Below are 20407 nucleotides of genomic sequence, written 5' to 3'. Positions count from 1 at the left end.
AATGACAATGGAGACACGACGACCCAAAACCTATGGGATGCAGCAAAAACAGTTCTAAGAGGGAAGTAGCAATACAATCCTACCTTATTAAACAGGAAACATCTCAAATAAACAACCAAACCTTGCACCTAAAGCAATTAGAGAAAGAAGAACAAAAAATCCCCAAAGTTAGCAGAAGGAAAGAAATCATAAAGATCAGATCAGAAATAAATGAAAAAGAAATGAAGGAAACGATAGCAAAGATCAAAAAATCTAAAAGCTGGTTCTTTGAGAAGATAAACAAAATAGACAAACCATTAGCCAGACTAATCAAGAAAAAAAGGGAGAAGACTCAAATCAATAGAATTAGAAATGAAAAAGGAGAAGTAACAACTGACACTGCAGAAATAAAAAAGATCATGAGAGATTACTACAAGCAACTCTATGCCAATAAAATGGACAATCTGGAAGAAATGGACAAATTCTTAGAAATGCACAATCTGCCAAGACTCAATCAAGAAGAAATAGAAAATATGAACAGACAAATCACAAGCACTGAAACTGAAACTGTGATTAAAAATCTTCCAAAAAACAAAAGCCCAGGACCAGATGGCTTCACAGGTGAATTCTATCAAACATTTAGAGAAGAGCTAACACCTATCTTTCTCAAAGTCTTCCAAAATATAGCAGAGGGAGGAACATCCCAAATTCATTCTATGAGGCCACCATCACCCTGATACCAAAACCAGACAAGGATGTCACAAAGAAAGAAAACTACAGGCCAATATCACTGATGAATATAGATGCAAAAATCCTCAACAAAATACTAGCAAACAGAATCCAGCAGCACCTTAAGAGGATCATACACCATGATCAAGTGGGGTTTATTCCAGGAATTCAAGGATTCTTCAATATAAGCAAATCAATCAATGTGATATACCATATTAACAAACTGAAGGAGAAAAACCATATGGTCATCTCAATAGATGCAGAGAAAGCTTTCGACAAAATTCAACACCAATTTATGATAAAAACCCTGCAGAAAGTAGGCATAGAGGGAACTTTCCTCAACATAATAAAGGCCGTATATGACAAACCCACAGCCAACATCGTCCTCAATGGTGAAAAACTGAAATCATTTCCAGTAAGATCAGGAACAAGACAAGGTTGCCCCCTCTCACTACTCTTATTCAACATAGTTTTGGAAGTTTTAGCCACAGCAATCAGAGAAGAAAAGGAAATAAAAGGAATCCGAATTGGAAAAGAAGAAGTAAAGTTGTCACTGTTGGCAGATGACATGATACTATACATAGAGAATCCTAAAGATGCTAGCAGAGAACTACTAGAGCTAATCAATGAATTTGGTAAAGTAGCAGGATACAAAATTAATGCACAGAAATCTCTGGCATTCCGATACACTAATAATGAAAAATCTGAATGTGAAATCAAGAAAAGACTCCCATTCACCATTGCAACAAAAAGAATAAAATATCTAGGAATAAACGTACCTAAGGAGACAAAAGACCTGTATGCAGAAAATTATAAGACACTGATGAAAGAAATTAAAGATGACACAAAGAGATGGAGAGATATACCATGTTCTTGGATTGGAAGAATCAACATTGTGAAAATGACTCTACTACCCAAAGCAATCTACAGATTCAATGCAATCCCTATCAAACTACTACTGGCATTTTTCACAGAACTAGAACAAAAAATTTCACAATTTGTATGGAAACACAAAAGACCCCGAATAGCCAAAGCAGTCTTGAGAACGAAAAACGGAGGTGGAGGAATCAGGCTCCCTGACTTCAGACTGTACTACAAAGCTACAGTAATCAAGACAGTATGGTACTGTCACAAAAGTAGAAATACAGATCAATGGAACAGGATAGAAAGCCCAGAGATAAACCCACACACATATGGTCACCTTATCTTTGATAAAGGAAGCAGGAATGTACAGTGGAGAAAAGACAGCCTCTTCAATAAGTGGTCTGGGAAAACTGGACAGGTACATGTAAAAGTATGAGATTAGATCACTCCCTAACACCATACACAAAAATAAGGTCAAAATGGATTAAAGACCTAAATGTAAGGCCAGAAACTATCAAACACTTAGAGGAAAACATAGGCAGAACACTCTATGACATAAACCACAGCAAGATCCTTTTTGACCCACCTCCTAGAGAAATGGAAATAAAAACAAAAATAAAAATATGGGACATAATGAAACTTCAAAGCTTGTGCACAGCAAAGGAAACCATAAACAAGACGAAAAGACAACCCTCAGAATGGGATACAATACTTGCTAATGAATCAACTGACAAAGGATTAATCTCCAAAATTTACAAGCAGTTCATGCAGCTCAACAACAGAAAAACAAACAACCCAATCCAAAAATGGGCACAAGACCTAAATAGACATTTCTCCAAAGAAGATATACAGAGTGCCAATAAACACATGAAAGAATGCTCAACATCCTTAATCATTAGAGAAATGCAAATCAAAACTACAATGAGATATCATCTCACACCGGTCAGAATGGCCATCATCAAAAAATCTAGAAACAATAAATGCTGGAGAGGGTGTGGAGAAAATGGAACACTCTTGCACTGCTGGTGGGAATGTGAATTGGTACAGCCACTATGGAGAACAGTATGGAGGTTCCTTAAAAAACTACAAATAGAACTGCCATATGACCCAGCAATCCCACTACTGGGCATATACCCTGAGAAAACCATAATTCTAAAAGAGTCATGTACCAAAATGTTCATTGCAGCTCTATTTACAATAGCCAGGAGATGGAAACAACCTAAGTGTCCATCGACAGATGAATGGATAAAGAAGATGTGGCACATATATACAATGGAATATTAGTCAGCCATAAAAAGAAACGAAATTGAGTTATTTGTAGTGAGGCGGATGGACCTAGAGTCTGTCATACAGAGTGAAGTAAGTCAGAAAGAGACAAATACCATATGCTAACACAGATATATGGAATCTAAAAAAAAAATGTCATGAAGAACCTAGGAGTAAGACAGGAATAGACAGAGACCTACTAGAGAATGGTTTTAAGGATATGGAGAGGGGGAAAGGTAAGCTGTGACAAAGTGAGAGAGTTGCATGGACATATATACACTACCAAACGTAAAATAGCTAGTGGGAAGCAGCCACATAGCACAGTGAGATCAGCTTGGTGCTTTGTGACCACCTAGAGGGGTGGGCTAGGGAGGGTGGGAGGGAGGGAGACGCAAGAGGGAAGAGATATGGGAACATATGTATATGTATAACTGATTCACTTTGTTATAAAGCAGAAACTAACACACCATTGTAAAGCAATTATACTTCAATAAAGATGTAAAAAAAAAAAGAAACTACTGCTAAAAGAACTTTTCTTCTTTTACATTTTATAAAATAAAGTACCCATATAATAAGGTCATTCTGCATTAGTATTAATTTACTCAAATAAAGATTGATTTAGAGGTTTGGTACTAATTTATAACTTATAAATGAAAGGGAGCAAGTACTTGGTGGTTTAAATACTCCCAAAGGTACCACAGGCTTTTAAGACATTCATCCTCACAGTCTTTCACTCAGGCAGGCACTCATGATACTGGGGGTGGGAAGAGGGCAACGCCAGGTCAAAAGATAGCCCATTTCAGGCCTGCGAGGGAGGCTCATCGAGGCTTCGCCTCACCTGACCGTTCTGACGACGAAGTACACCAGCACCGCGCCACTCACCACCATCAACACGGTCAGGGCTCGTTGGGTCATGGGCTTGTCGCCGGGATTGGGGCTCACAGCGAGGACGCCACCCACCGGGCCTTCTTCCCCCGCTTTCCCGCCTGGGTCTTCGGCTGCAAGCCCCGCACTGGGAGTGCTGCTATTGACGCCCTCGGCGCCCCGTGGTCCCTCGGCTTCGGCCGGAGCGCGGCCCGGGGACTGGGCAGCTGTGGGGCCGGACGGCAGAGGTGGCAGGGTTCGCGGCCCACGGTCCGGAGGCATGGGATCCGGCACGGCCTCGGCCGCCTGCAGCAGTACCTCCAAGGGCCCTCTCAACTCAGGCAGCAGTAGCAACAGCAGGAGGGCGGAGGCGAGCAGGTGGCTGAGGCAGCAGCTACAGTGCGTCGCCTTCATTTTCCCCGGACCGCCCTCTCACCACGTGGGAGCTGCCGGGCCCGCCGCCCTGGCTCCAGGTGGGACCATGGGCGCAGTGAAGAACGAAGGGTGACCAAATCCCGGGCTAAGACCCGGCCACAGCAGGTGGCAGAAGCGTCAGCGGCTGCAGCTGCCGGGATAACCGGAAGTTCGTACATCTCAGCAGCCACTGCTACCAGGGACGCTTTCGGTTGCTAACATGCCGGGGCTGGCGCGTTCCGTGACGTCAGGCGCGCAAGACCATCTGCGCACGCGCCCTGCCAGAGGCGCGGGGAAGAGTTCCGTGGTTGGCTCACAAGTAAGAAAGTAAGCAAAAAAAAAGGTGTTTAAAGTGTGCAGCAGCTCTTTGCATGAAGAAAACATGAGAGATTGGAAGCTCGTAATTTGAGTTCGTTGGTGCAGAACTGCAGAAACACAGCTAATCATTTATTAAGACCGCCTTGACGTTTCCCTCAGCTCAGGTACAAATTTTAGACAGGTTTCTTCCTGCCTCTAGGTCCTTGACCTCTCTTTCCTTAGGGTATTTACGTTAGAAAACTTGTAAGTGTACATTGATTCTCTGCATTTTTGAAATATAAATCTTTAAAAAAATTCTTGCCGGTGTTACAACCCAGGGCTGTCTTTCTTAAGGAACAAGGAGCCATCCTTTTGAAAAATGTCAACAAAGAAGATATCCCTATTCCCCAGTCTCTTTGGAAGGGTAGGAGCCTAACTTAGGCAGGCATCTTGTTTCAATTTGTAAAACTACCTCCTGCCACGAAGCTACGAGAAAATTTTACTTTTTCTTTGGGTAAGGCTAATTAGTAAACAGAATTGGCCTAAGAGCCTCCCTACTCTTAAAATCTCATAAGCTTTTTGTTATTTTCTGGTGAGTTGAGCTCAGAGTCCTGGCCCCTCTTCTCTATTGCAGTAATCTTGGATAAGTCTTCCTTGCCTGTTTAACTTTTTTTTTTTTTTTTGCGGTACGCGGACCTCTCCCTGTTGTGGCCTCTCCCGTTGCGGAGCACAGGCTCCGGACGCTCCGGCCATGGCTCCCGGGCCCAGCCGCTCCGCGGCATGTGGGATCTTCCTGGACCGGGGCACGAACCCGTGTCCCCTGAATCGGCAGGCGGACTCTCAACCAGTGCGCCACCAGGGAAGCCCTGCCTGTTTAACTTTGACATCAGTAACACGGAACTTTGGTTTGAGCAGATACAAACACACACCAGACCAGAAGTCAAAGTTAGTATTTGTTCTTTTAAAAACTTATTCATTCAACAAATTGTTTAGACTTTCTACTCCTTTCTTAGCACTGGGTCTGAGTATTGAATAGTAGGCAAGTAAGATATGATCCTTGCTCTCTTAGCACTTAGGTTCAAATGGAGATAACAGAATAAACACTTGCATTCATTCTGATTCTGAAGTGTGTGTTATAAATGACAAGTACAGAGTCCACAGTAAAAATTGTGTAAAGGACTATTGTAGGTAAGGTGGAGAGGATAGTGTCTTCTAGCTGCTTGGGGGTAGCAGAGCAATGCAATTGCTCTTGCCACGTAGAATTGCAGGGACTAGGCCTCTTAATGCTGGGTTCCAGTGTGAGGAAGACCATCGGTGACACACCCTAATTTTAGCTTCCAACCTGGGCATTTATCAGTAATGAAGTGGCTCCTTGGGTTTCTTCTCTCCCTTATTCACAACCTTATTCAGAGTCATATGTGGAAGAGAGTTAGTATGTAATGCCACTCCCTTCCACTCCTCAAAAAAGTCCAATATTCAACAATCAAAAAACAAAAAAAGTTCATCATCATCTTTCTTTACAGTATCTCATTTTTACCATTTTGTTCCTTGTCTTGATTAATGGCATTATTCTTCACTCAGGTGTTCAGGCATAAAATCTTGGAGTCATCCTTTATCCTTGGCTTTCCACTGGCATCATTGCTTGCCAGTAACTGCAAAGTGCTAAATAATTCTGAAATAGCAGAGTTAAACTAGTGATTCCAAATAGTTAGAGCATATCATGTTCTAGTGTTTCTCCAAATGTGATTCTTAGCTACCTGAATCAGAATCAGAAATGGGATTTGTTAAAAATGCAGGTTCTAGGTCACTATTCCAGAAATTCTAAGCCAGAATTTTTGGGATTGAGGACATGGACTCTGTATGCATTTTTATTAAGCTCTCAGGGTAATTTTTATTTGCACTAAAGTTTAAGAATCTCTTCTCTCTCTCACCACCTATGTCCAAATGTTGTCAAATTTTCTCCATTTTCCTAATGTCTCTGTCACTAATCAACTCTTTTCTGTTCCCTGCCTCTGACAAGGGATTATTTTTATATTGCTAGAGATCTTAAACCTGCAGATTATTGTGTTTTTTGCATAATACTGTATTATTTGTAAAGTGGCATGAAACAGTATTTTCAATTCAATCACAGGAACTAGGAGCAAGTTTCCTGGGAGAAAATATTGTATTTTGCTTGTATAATATAAAGTGACAATTTGGGGGCACACATGTCTATTTAAAAGACAGATTGTCAAACTAAGTATAATTGGTGTTTCTGAATTTTTTCTATTAATAATAATGATATTTGTTCATTTACATGTTTTAATTTGTCTCACAAACAAGTTGTGCCAATCACTAGAGGTTTAAAAACATATAGGGGAGAAAAATTATTAGAACAAGTAATTTATATCAATTTACTTAAATTAATCTACATACTAGGAAAAGACCACCATTATTCTAATTTATCAGGGAACACTCCAGCTGACAGAACAACAGTCTTCCGTGGAAATCTGTAAAATACCACTGGCCTGATAAGTAAAATCTAACCCTCCCTCCCTGCTCTAGTATTGAATAATAATTTTGAATATTAATTAAGCATCTATTGTGTACCAGATATCATTTTATCAAATGTTAAATGACTATCTTTGTTTAGTCCTTACCAGAAAAAAACAAACTAAAACTAAACCATTATTCTGTTTTACAATTAAGGAAACTGAGATCAAGGATAATCAAAATGGTAAAAATCAACATGAGTAAAAACAATAGAGCTGGGCAGTGAACCCAGGCAGTCTAGCAACAGAGGTGGGCTATTGCGTGCTGCATTTTATCTTCTCCTAGTTCTAGGTTTCCATGATTTGAGTCTAGCTTATTGTCTCAATCAGCTATTGCTAGATTAATGCTGCATAGCCAGTAACTATAAAGATATCAGTGGCATACAGCAAATAAACATTTATTTTTTCTCCTGTGTTTTTGGTAAAGGTGGGATTGACTAATTTAAGTTGACCTTGTGGGTAAGTGGAAAGGGGATAGGGAATGGGCATAAGGAGAAATGAGGAGCCATGTATGTCTTTTTTTTTTTTTTAAACAGTGAAAACAACTGGTTACCCAAAGTCCCACCTGATGCCCTGACACACACCTCACTGGAGAGAGAAGGTATGTCACATGGCCACTTCTAGCTTCTGGGAATCTTGGAACTTTAATGTTAAAATGGGCATATTCTAGTCCCTGACAAAATTTGTTTATGTTAGCAACAAAAAAGAAGACAATTTATATTGATAGGCATTTCATTTTCAGTTCTATCTAATAGAGAACAAGGCTCAAATGAGTGTTCTCTGGTGTCAGAATTCCCTACCTTCCCTCTTCCCCTCCCATTAAGGAAGAGGGAAGGTAGGAGGTTGGCTCAACTGGAATGGTCATTCATAGCGACATCTGATAGATTGAGTCTCTTATACTTTAAGTGGCAGTTTATTTCCACATCAGGTGGGACTGTCTATACCCTGAAGTCCAAAAAGAAAAAGAGTTCAATATGAAAAGAGAATACAAACTGATCACAAAACCAGGAAGTCAAGAGAATGTACTAAAGAGCTCAAACGTGAAGGCAGAATTGGAATGTCAGAGGACAACTAAAGAGCAACAGTTCAAGAATAAGAAGGAACAGTGTTGTTGCGGTAGGTACCACATAACCAAGTAGGAATATGAATAAATATTAGGGTTAAATATCTAAAAGAAAATGACCATGTAAATGGACTATGGTTCCTGAGAGGAAAGAAACAAGGTGAGCCCCACAGTTTCCCTGGATCTCTGCCTGGGGAAGATTTCCCAGCTATAGTGCATCAACCTGGAGTTCAATCAGAATGTGCAAGTCTCTCTTATCTGAAGAGGCAGAGGTCAGAGTTCTGGGCTTTTGAAGTGGTTGGGATCTGTGGACCAGGGCATTAAGAGAAGGAGTCTGTGGAGGTCATGAAGTTCATGTGGTGGTTTCCCACACACCCTTGACTGAGAGCTGGGCAGTACCACCAAACACAGCCACACAAAGTTAATAAGAGACTGGCTGTTACAGAGGTAAGAGCAGAACAGAGAGATTAGACATTAAGCAGTGCTGGGGACTTCGAACTTAGGGCCCAGACTTCCTGAATAGACCCTTTAACACCTCCTAACAAAGTGGGAATCAAGCTGAATCACTGCTTTATGATAAAAGCCACACCCAGAGAAAGGCCCTGTTTATACCCACTTTAACAAAGCTTAAAACCAAGCCCTAACGAGATTCTTAGAGGAGGCAGAGTTTTGAGATTGGATCTCACCAATTTACAGGGACTTGGAAAACAGATAAACAGAAATTATACAGTCTCAAGAACAGAGATCTAAAAAGATTCAAGAAAAAATGAACAAACCCCCTTGAACTTATGGACCAATATTACACAGTTTAATATATATGCATTGGAGCTCCAAAAGAAAAAACATTATAATGAGGCAATAAATATTTTTGAAAAATGATTGAAAAACTTTCACTTACAGTTCCAAGAAGGTCAGAGAGCAGTTAGCAAGATAAATACCAAGAAAACTGCATATAGGCATATCAGAGTCACACAGAGAGTCACAGATATCAGAGTCCAAATTAGAACGTCTTGAAAGGAGCCATAGAAAAAAGATGCATTCATTACAGAAGAACAATAATATATATGAAGGCAGAGTTCTCATCGGAAACAATGAAGACCAGGAGCGGTAGCATCTTTAAGGTGCTAAAAAGAAATTAAAAAGTTATCCATCTTGAATTATATATCCAGTAAAATTGTCTTCCAAAAAATATGGCAAAATAAAGATATTTTCAGGCAAGTGAAAGCTGAGGAAACTCATTTCAAACAGACGGCACTACAGGATGTTTTTCAGGCTGGATGGAAGTGATACAAGATGGAAATTTCGATTTACAGGAAGGAGAGAATGGCAAGTGGAAATGGAAAATCACTGTGTAAATGCAAAGATCAATTTTTTAATTCTCTTCTAATTTTCTTAAAAAGAATTTAATGCTTTGCATAAGGCCACGTTTATGATGCATGTACCTGTAAAAACATGGCAATAGAGCATAAAGGTAAAGGACAAGGGAGGTGAACTAAATGGAAATATACTTTCCCATTTGTGAAGTATGACATGTGACATGTGAAGTTTGAAATGTCAGATGTGAAGTGGGATTATGAAGTAGGAAACTCCTAAGGTTAGAAGTGGAATGTTTATAAGTAGAATCATGCTGTTGTAAGGCTATAACATTTGTGAAATATGAGGTGGGAAATGTCAGGTGTGAAGTGGGGTTTATGAAGTAGGAAGCTCCTATGATTAGAAGTGAAAATTGAAGTAACACAATATTGATGCTAAATAGGCATTGTTAAAATAATAATAAGGAGAAATATCGTTAGACTTACAGCAACCAGCCAAAAATAATGAATAGAGTTATATCTATGGAAAGATAATATAAATATATAGCTACAAATAAAAATATATCTTTGGCAAGTATTTCTTACAGTAGATCATGAAGATGGCATTTTTTCTAATAAAAAAAGTGATACGTTGATACTATTGAAGTTTAGAAACTTACAGTTTAAAGAAGCAATAATTCTACCACCCTGAGAATTTCCTTTATTCCAATATTATATATGTGCCTGTATGTATGTATATATACATATATAATTTTTTGCTTGTATATTTAGTCCAATAAGTATATATAATTTTTACTCTATTTTTATATTTATGTCATAAATAATATTTTGTCTCAAATATCTTTGTAAACATGAATTTTAATGATTTATTATACGTAATCACTACGTTGGACAGTTTCCCTTTAGCTGGAGCACTGTTATGAAAAATATCACTAAAGTATTATTTTATTTAAATATTTTCTGCATCTCTGCCAGTGAATTATTTCTTAAGGGAATATATGCCAGTGACCTCATTTTAGGGTTTTAGGTAGACAGAGTCTCTCTGTCTTAAAGATTTAAAAAATAAATTTGTTGTGTCAGTTGTTTGAAAAGCAGAAGTGGATAGAGCTGAGGCAATACTAAATGGTGAATGGTCTCATAAGCTGTAACTGAGCACCCAATCCAGTGAATAATAACTGTGGGAAGTAAACCCAAGACTGTGGTCTAAGTACAGGCAAGAATACAGGAGGGTGATGTCTGAGAGTGGAGCCAGTATGGAGTAGGGTGATAACACCTTTGCCTCCCATTCATTGCCATCATCACTTGGGAGAAGGTAAGGCCTCATTGAGGAGGGTTATATTAATTAACATTTCAGCCTGTGCAGCAGTTTAGTGTTCCTAAGGTGAGGGATAGTCTATTGGCAATGAACCTAAAAGGAGAAGTCAGTGTCAGGCTTGAGGGGAAAATAGAGATTATTTTGTGAGACAAGGCAGTTATGACTGGCTTTATATGTGCACAGTATAATCTTCCTTAGCACGAGTGTCACCAAGTGGGTTAAAAACTGCATTTATGGGGCAGTGGGAATTTACTGAGGCATGAAGAGACATTGGGATCATAGGGTCATGAAATTTATAATCTGTAACAGATATGTCTGCAACTGTCTGCTCTAGGGCCTCTTCAGTGCAATATAGGGTGGTGGTTGATATTAGTAGGGCAGGGGAGGAGGTGCAGTTTTTGTCTTAAAGCTGAGAAACAGGGCAGGCACCTCAGAAAATAACCAAATTCACCAAGGCAATTAAATATGCAAGCCTTTGTGAACAGATCTTGCCATTCTTTGATAGAGCTGAAGCCAGATTTAGAATTTGTTGGAGACAATATACTTGTGTTTTTAATTCCAGAAAGAGCATATGATATTGGGATAGTAAGCATTATATCTTAAAATGGCTCATTAATTTGGAAGGATATACTTGATGCCATGTAAGAGAGAGAAGTGCTTCCTAATGATCAGTTGCTTCTGTATGATGAAAACCGACTAGTTTTTAAATATTTTTATTTAAATACTTTAAAAATATTTTTAAATTTTTGAGAAATATTTAAAAATTTTAAAATATTTTTATTTGAACAGATACTAAATTTATATGGTTCAAAATTCAAAATGTACAAAAGGATATTTACTGAAAAACTGTCTTCCATCCCTATTTACCAGATAAACAGTTCCTCTCTCAGAGCCTAAATATTTTCAGTTTCTCATGCATTTTCCAGTGATAAACATATGTATACAAGTTATATAAAAGTGTCCTTTTTAACACAAATGAAATGGTAGTATTCTTTACATACAGTTTGGTACTTTGCTTTTCCGTTGGTGTTATTTTTTAAAATACCTTGGAGATCTTTCCATATCAGTACATCATGAGATTTATCGTACTGTTTTATTCAGGGCTGAATTGTGATTTTTGTGAGCCCTAGGTTCTTTTGCCTTCTTTGACCCCTTTCTCCATAAATAATAGTAATAGTAACAGTAATGGTAATAGTAATAATAATAATGTTCTATTTTATGACTGTGTTGGTATAAAGATGAATATAATCAAGGTTGGATTCATTATTATTTATTATTATTATATTTATTTTTTCTGATTTTAAAAGAAATTTAAATTAGCACATTTTCATGGGTCCCTAAAAGTACTGGTGAGCCTTAGGCACTATGTCTATTGTGACTAATTGAAAGATAAATCAGCTCTGGCTGATTTACAAAGTTTTCCATAATAAGGACATTATTTTAATCAAGTCCTTGTTGATGAACAGTTAGGTTGTTTCCAAACTTTTTGATTTTTTTTTAATAGTAAGGAGTTTAAAAACTGTAAGCTAAACAAAAAGATGCAGCCAAACATAATAAGTATTTACATACTAATTTAGAATTGTACTACCTTGTAAACTAAAATTATTATTTTATTTTATTTTCCTGCATTTTTTAGCTGGCAGTAAACCAAATAGTCACCAAGTGCTAGTGGGGCATGTGAAATAGCACTTTTTGTTTCTCTGTCATGATTTTTATTTTCTTTTTCTTTCTACATACACCATCCCCTTCTCTTTGCCTCCTCCTCCTTTGATTCAGATTAATATTACTATTCTCTTTACAGTTCTTCCTTCTTTCCTATTGGTTCTTTAAGTTTGTCCTAAAGGCTTATTTATATTTAAACACTTTGGTAGAATTCAAAGATGAGGAAATGGCCAGTATTGTTAATATTTGAAATGTGCCTGCATAGAATTTCCCTGGGCTGAATTCATAGATAAATAGCCTAACACAAAAATTAATTCATATGCTGTGAAATGTCTTATAAACGAAATGATCAAATTGTCTTATATCCTTGATTCTCACAAGTTTATTAACTGTATTATGTCTTTCTCTTTATCCCATCCTTTATGCCTATCTCTTGACAAAATCATTTCTTAGGTCTATATATTGGCTATCTTAGCATTAACATGAAACTCTTACAGCATACTTAGCTGGCTCAGTATGGCTTCTCTCAGTGAGATATTTTCCCAATTAATTTTATGTTTGTAGATCAGCGGTTAAAACTAAATGAGGTTGGGGGTGGGTAGGTAAATGCATATATAATCAACTAGGGATTGATGGTCCTGTCTAAAAGTAGATGTCATTTACTTTTAGTCAGTTTTCATCATACAAGACAAGAAAGCATAAGTTGATTTTTTTCTCAAAATAAACCATAAATTCATATATTTATGTGACATCACTTTTTAATTAGCAAGTAAAATAAATAAAAATATCAAAAAAACACTGTGCAGTCAACACTGCACACCAAATCAAATATATCTGTAAGCTGTAGAACTCATTGGTCGGCAGTATGAAACTTTTGTGTAAACTCTTCAAGGACAGGAATTTTTCACTGCCTTTGTATTTAACAAGTATGCCTGCATGTGGTTGGTGTTCAGTAAATATAGGTTAATATACAGAATTAATAAAAAGTAAGATTTCTAATTTTGAATAGTAGTAATAATGTTTCTTTTATTCATATACCACAGCTCTCTAGATAGAAAGATATAGTGCAAATTCTTTAGGTTAATCAAATTCCATTACTTGAAGGAAAAAAATTAACACTAAATAGATTTTCATATGTAGAGTCTTAGAATTCTTACATACTATATAGAAGTAAATGTAATCCTCTAAATTTTGTTGAAGAGCAGAGGAATGTCTAGCGAGGTTCTATAAATTTTTTAGTGGACAAAAATACTGAAGGCATGACTAAGCTTAAACCTCCTGATTTTTAAAATTGGACCCTTTTGTACCACACAATGTTTTCTACTCTGTCACTAGTGCTATCTGTCAACAAACAGTTGGATAATAAAAGGACTTACTTCCTACATCTATAAGGGGTTTAGATTTTTAAAAATTGAACCTTTTGTTAGTAAGGAAAAAAGCTTAAAATTAAAAGTAACTGTTTTTTCTTATTCTAAATGGAGTTAATATAACTACCAGATTTATGCAGCAAAGTTCGATTTTATGAGTACAATACATTAAAAATTATTTAAGCCATAATGAAATTTGTAACTGGTCTGAAAACTAGTTTTGCCATGGTTAATCATTCACAGCAGTGAATGATTCTTCCTGTTTTATCAAGTAAACCCATCTAATTTAAAGTTGAAAATGATATAGCATATCCATAATGCTCATCTCAAAGGATGACAAGAATCATTGAGCAAATATGTAAATCTGCAGCTTAAAAAAATTAGGAATTTTCCTTTAAAAATCATCATCAGATATATTTGCTATATAAATATTTTGTTGCAGTCCTAACAAGGATTCCTTATTATGCTAATAAAGATACCCAAGTAATTAATTAATTATTTATTAATCTTATAATTAGATACCCTAGTAAGGATATGCTAATCAGGCTTCCATGCTCATGATCACTACCAGCAATCAGCACAGGCATACTAAGAAGTGGAATATGGGAGATAGTCAAAGAAGTATTTCCTTCCCATGAACGCTATTGCAATTTCCAATTTTGATTTTGTAGGAAGGGTACAGTAAAATAAAACTATGATGGCAACCTACCTGTAACCTCAGGAATGCCCCAGAGTGTGTATAAATCTGCTGAGTGGGTCCTAAAGGTGGGGGAGGAGGAGATTAGCCTGTGCCTAAAACTTCTAAACGGAACCAGGTGGTACATCCACCCACCTTGGCATATCAAATAAATGATCACAAGCCACAAGCTCATGATGTAGCTCAGATATTTATCCAGCATCACTCTCCTGCTTATGCACTCTACTTATTCATTTACTTCTTGGCATACTTCTTGGTTTGGTTTTACTTATGTTTCTTTTGAAGGCATTTACCCTACACTTGGCCTGCATCCTGGCTTAGTGCACTGCAGCTTCAAGAAAAACCTCTGAAAAATTATAGAATATGTATAGAACTATTAATTAAAATTTTCATATATCTTATTGTGTCTGTGCGAGAAAACTTCACTAAATTAGGTAAAGGCAGTTAAGGGAAGTAGAAACTAGGAATTCCATTATTTAATATCTGCACTGTTCCTATGTTTTTTAAACAAACAACTCTGTTCGGTGTGCATCACTGGAGGATGCTAATAAATATAGCAGTTCTAAAAACATACACTGAACATCCTGTCATGTGAAAACTACATATTCTCTCACAACAGAAGAAACAATGATGAAAAGCCAATTCTGTACTTTAAAGTCAAGACAAATACAGCAGAGGGAAAAGGAAGGAAAACAAGTATCCAAGAATGATGTCAATCTTTGATGATGCTTTAATTATTATCTTGCTTATCACCAGGGGAAAAATACTTTCCATTCCTGGATATATCAGACCTTATTGATGAGAACTTTTAAAATAGATTTTATGCTTTAGTGTGATTCATTCATTCATTCATCCTTTGAATTTATCAAACCTGTATGAGCACTGCATGAACATCTTCAGTACCTCCTCTTTGGAAGATGCTTCACACTCACACTTCCATGGTCACTGGGCAGTCTGACCCCACTTTTGATCCACATCTGGCAAGTTCTAGGTGGGCACCTGACCCAAGGTAGGCCATTCATAATTCATTACAATGAATTTGGAACTGGCACTAAGATTGGTCTCATACCTGGGAATGTTTATTGAATGGTTAAAATGTAAAATCTCAGCCAAGCTTTCTGCGATGTGAGCTAGGGTGTAGCCAAAGCTGATACGAATATTGAAAAAAAAGTGACATGATAGGAACAAACAAGATGAGGAGTGGATAGCGACTGTAAGTTTGTTTGCTTTTGTAGGTTTGTTTGCTTTTGTTCATTTTGTTGTTTTATTGTTTTTATTTTGAAACCTTAGCTTAACTTGAAGCTGCATTTACTCTCACATTCTTGTATGCATCTCATTTAAACAATTTGTCTTTCAATGTAAAACTCTTAAGAGCAGAGAATTTTAGAAACACAAAAATCTCACTCATACAATACTGTCCTGTTTTGTTAAACGTATTTTGTGAGGGCAATATTTTTGTGTAAAATTATCTAAAACTCTGATTTGTCAATACATAATACAACTCAAACCCTCAAATTAGATAGTTCTGTAACACATCCTATCTAATATATTTCTAAATAATTTTAAACTGTGCAAAAAAATCGATTCATATATTTAAGAGCAACTTTCTTTGAACTTTAAACAGATGTATTTCAGAAAAATATTTAATTAGATCTAAAGGACAGATTTTTCAGTAAAAAAACAATAATTAATTGCATTAAGAATTTCATGTATGAGGTTAATATGATTGCTTTTTGAAAACCAATATTACAGGGTGGTGAATAGGTCTTACCTGTAACTGGGAATTGGTAACTAGGAACCAGAACTGAGGACAGGGAGACTTAAATACTCTGTATTCTAGGGAGAGCTGAGGACAAATGAAGACTAGACACTTCTTTGGGTTTATTTAGAGGACATTATCACTCCTGTCCTACTGTGGACTCAAAGATGTCCTTAAGGAGAAAGGTAGAAAAAGAGGATAGTTGAAGGCAAGGAGCAGAAAAAAAAAAACAAAACATTTCAAGTTTCTAACCCACTAAGTTTAAATTCAGTAAAATGGTTTGCTTTAACTGGAGAGTTTTCATTATCATTTTTGGACTGCCTTCTATGAAAGCAAGATTCTCAGCAGTGTAATGCTACATACCTACATGTTAGGCTTCCATGTAAGAATGACTTACGTGCAGAATTCCTCTTTGAAAAATGGAAGTTGTATAGACTGTAGCTTTGAAGCTTCTGCCTCACATAGCTTAGAAACATAAAAAGTACATCATTAGGCAATAGGGCAGTAGTCACATCTAAAATATTTAATTATTATTAGCATTTTTAAAACTTTTAGCTATAAACTATAATATGCAGTGTTAAAGTGCAACACACAAATCTATATCATATGATCTGAAACTATCAATTACATAAATCAATTTATGGCTTAGCATTATTAGAATTATGTGATCTAATAGAACAAAAAACTATTATCCTATATCTCCAAGGTGGTTTAATAAACTCTCAGTATAAGTTGTTCCAGGAGTAATCCTCATAAAAAATTCTCCGAAGCAATTATTTTATTGGGTTTATGTAATGCAGACAAATCAAAAGATAATAGTTCAAACTCTCCTTTGATTATTACAACGTTTAACATTATATTTCACTGGAACCTGTTAAGAAATGATGTGTTCAGGGTTTTATTTTTCAAGTGCTAAGAAAATTAAGAATATTTATAGAAAAACTTTAAGGTCACTACAGAGGTTACTGATTTTATTTATAATTTCCAAGCTTTCAGGTCAGAACAGTAACTTCCAATGTGAATTTTTCAGCATTCTAGGATTTTTCTGCTTAATTGGAGTGCCCCAAAGTTTCAAGCAGTTTTCTTTTAAAAAATCAATTTTAATTCATTTAAATTAAATTAAAATTATTTTTACTGAACTGTTCATGCTGTTTTTACTGCTTAAATAACTTTATTTAAAAAGTGAAAAACAGTTACCAGAAACATATTAGTGTACATTTTATAAATTAAGCATGTGTATAAATATCAACAGTAGAACAGTTGTTCTCTTAGAGAATGAGGCCCATGGCATAAGCATCACTTGGGGATGTGTTAGAAGTGAAAATTCTCAGGTACCAGTCTAAGCTATTGAGTCAGAAACTTTGGGCTGGACCCAGGAATCTGAGATTTTCCAAGCCCACTATGTGATCTGGAAGCACACTGTGTTTTAAGAACCACTACAGGAGGGTATTGCTACTAGGAAAAGATTAAAACAGATTAACAATTGGTTGTTTTCTGTAAGTTGAATCTTCCGATTGTAAAACTAGTTTCAGTCTTGGCTACACATTAGAACTGGGGAACTTTAAGAAATTCTCATGCCAGGGCCACAACTAAAACCAAGTAAGTGAGATTCTCTGGGGTTTGGGACTCAGGCATATTTTGTAAAGCACCCCAGGTTATTATAATGTGCAGTCAAATTTGAGAACCACTACATTTTGGAGTAAGCTCTTGTAAGAGTAGTGCCCTGCGAGAGCTATAAAGATATTTCCTAAATATTAATGCCACCTTTTGAGGGTGCTTAAATGCTGAGATATCACAGGTACCCTCTGCCTTGGGCATTCTGCATCCTTCAAACCATCTGGAATGGCCAAAGTTAATGCATCCCTAGATTTTTCTCCACCTCCCAGAATTTACTGGAAGAAAAAAAACAACAACAGAAATTGAAGATCACAGCTATAAAAGAAAGATAACACACTATGACCTAGACAAACCAGAATTAATAGAGAAGGTAGTTCAATAATTTAAAATAAACATAATAAATATCCTCAGAAAACAGAGAATGTTGGTAGCATGAAGGAGGAACAAGAAATTATAAAGAAGAATCAAGCAGAAATACTAAGTATTAAAAAAAAGAACTCTTGCCTCATTCTCTCTTTCCCATCACTGCCTATATTCCTCTGGAAAGTTATAATGAATCAGTTTTAGTTCTACCTTATTTAGAAATTGCCTTCCTCCCTCCCTCCCCCCTCCCTCTCTCCTTCCCTCCCTTCCTTCCCTCTTTCTATTTCCAATTTTGATGTTTGCTTTGTAGACACTAATAGATTTAATTAAATTAATTATTCACCATTACTTCTTATATATCTGTCCAATGCACAAAAAAGAAAAGACAATATCTAATAGGCAGTATCTCTGCCCTTTAATCCTAGATGGCAATAGCAACCCCTCCCTCTGTATTGACAATAAAGAATGTCTTTGGAGATTGTCAAATGTCCCATGGGGGACAAAATCACCCCCAGTTGAGAACCACTGGTAAACAATATTCTGGCTTCTCTCACCATAGAATGATTTTGCCTGTTGCTAAATATCACATGATTGGAATTAGATGGTATGCAGTTTGGTTTATCTTATCTAATCAACCCATCACTGTCCTTGAGTGTAGATCTATTTGTGCTGTTAGAGTGGATGTTTTAACCATAGTCCCGAGATTGATCTCTATTGTTGTGTTTGGCTGAATTTTGTTTTTTTTATAAATGCAGCTTTCCATTGTATGAATATACTACAACTTATTTAACCCATTCTCTCATTGATGGGCATTTGGTTTCTAAATTTGACTATTATGAATAAAGCTGTGACCATTTTTGTACATGTCATTCTGTGGATATGCATTCGTTTCTGTTGATGTTCTGTTGATGTTGCTGTTCATTAAATCTAAGAACTTCTATTATGAAAAGACACCACTGAGAGGGTGAAAAGGCACTCTGAGAGGAGATATTTCAATACATATTTTCATCAAGGAACTCATATCTAAATATATAGAGAGAGCTCCTATAGATCTATAAGGAAAAGACAATCAAACTGGAAAAATGAGTAAAAAACTTGAACAAGTTCTTCACAAAAGAGAATATGCAATAAATGTATGAAAGGGAGCTCAATCCAATAGCCATAAAAGATATGTAAGTTAAAACAGTAATTGGATAACCCTACACAGCTACCAAAATGGCTAAACTTAGAGACTGACATTACAAAGTATTGGGAAGAATATAAAAAAAAACCTGGATCTTTCACATTGCTTACTCTATGAGACATTCTCACTATGAAATATACAAAATGCTCTGACATATGTTTGGGTTGTTCTTAATATTTTGTCATTAGAAACAATACAGTAATATTCTTGTGCTTTCGTCTTTGCACTTCATGTGAGAATTGGTTCTAGATTTCTAGAAGAATCTGTTTCACTGTGACTTGTAGGACTTTTTAATATATCATGGATATTAACTCTTTGCGGTACGCAGGCCTCTCACTGTTGTGGCCTCTCCCGTTGTGGAGCACAGGCTCCGGACACGCAGGCTCAGTGGCCATGGCTCACGGGCCCAGCCTCAACGCGGCGTGTGGGATCCTCCTGGACCGGGGCACGAACCCATGTCCCCTCCATTGGCAGGTGGACTCTCAACCACTGCGCCACCAGGGAAGCCCCTATGGATATTAACTCGTTAATGTTATATATGTTGAAAATATTTTTCTTCTTATATCACTTCTTTTAACTTTGTTTTTAAGCTCTGGTAATATATAGAACTTTAAAATTTTACTGTCATATCTATCACATTTCTTTTATGACATGTTCATATCTTGGTTAGAAAAATGTTTTATCTCAGGAATATTCAAAAATATTTTTCTAATACTATATTTTACATAAAATTCTTATTTGTTAAATCATTTATAGTTTATTTTTCATTATGATATATGGCTGGAATCATCCTCATATTATTATTATTATTATTATTTTTTTCGGTATGCGGGCCTCTCACTGTTGTGGCCTGTACCATTGCGGAGCACAGGCTCCGGAAGCGCAAGCTCAGCGGCCATGGCTCACGGGTCCAGCTGCTCCGCGGCATGTGGGATCTTCCCGGACCAGGGCACGAACCCGTGTCCCCTGCATCGGCAGGCGGACTCTCAACCACTGCACCACCAGGGAAGCCCCATCCTCATATTATTTATTCCCTGTTGAAACAAAATTTTCTCTTTTCCACATAGTAATTCCCCATATATGTATGTGTCCTTTTCTTAACTCCTCAGTTACTTTTTTCATCC

General features: G+C 36.7%; 1 protein-coding gene and 1 long non-coding RNA gene across 3 annotated transcripts in view; one reads left to right on the top strand and one right to left on the bottom strand.

Annotated features, from left to right (window-relative positions):
* FAM174A (family with sequence similarity 174 member A) overlaps window positions 1-4302 on the bottom strand; it is a 35235-nt gene extending 30933 nt beyond the window's left edge. The window contains exon 1 of one of the 2 annotated variants that reach the window (XM_030848480.3): window positions 3677-4302. In XM_030848480.3, coding sequence (XP_030704340.1) covers window positions 3677-4116 — 440 coding nt within the window. In that variant the 5' untranslated portion in view covers window positions 4117-4302. The remainder of the gene's footprint in view (window positions 1-3676) is intronic. The other variant, XM_030848471.2, reaches the window with a different exon arrangement.
* A 111-nt stretch (window positions 4303-4413) lies between these two features.
* The window catches only part of LOC115848100 (uncharacterized), a 359433-nt gene continuing 343439 nt past the window's right edge, over window positions 4414-20407 (top strand). The window contains exons 1-2 of the long non-coding RNA XR_004037583.2: window positions 4414-4598; window positions 7481-7545. This is a non-coding gene — a long non-coding RNA (uncharacterized lncRNA). The remainder of the gene's footprint in view (window positions 4599-7480; window positions 7546-20407) is intronic.

The sequence above is a fragment of the Globicephala melas genome, chromosome 3 (genome assembly GCF_963455315.2).
Source record: "Globicephala melas chromosome 3, mGloMel1.2, whole genome shotgun sequence".
Classification (NCBI taxonomy): domain Eukaryota; kingdom Metazoa; phylum Chordata; class Mammalia; order Artiodactyla; family Delphinidae; genus Globicephala; species Globicephala melas.
The sequence above is the reverse complement of the archived record's forward strand: the minus strand, read 5'-3'. Positions and strand labels throughout refer to the sequence as shown.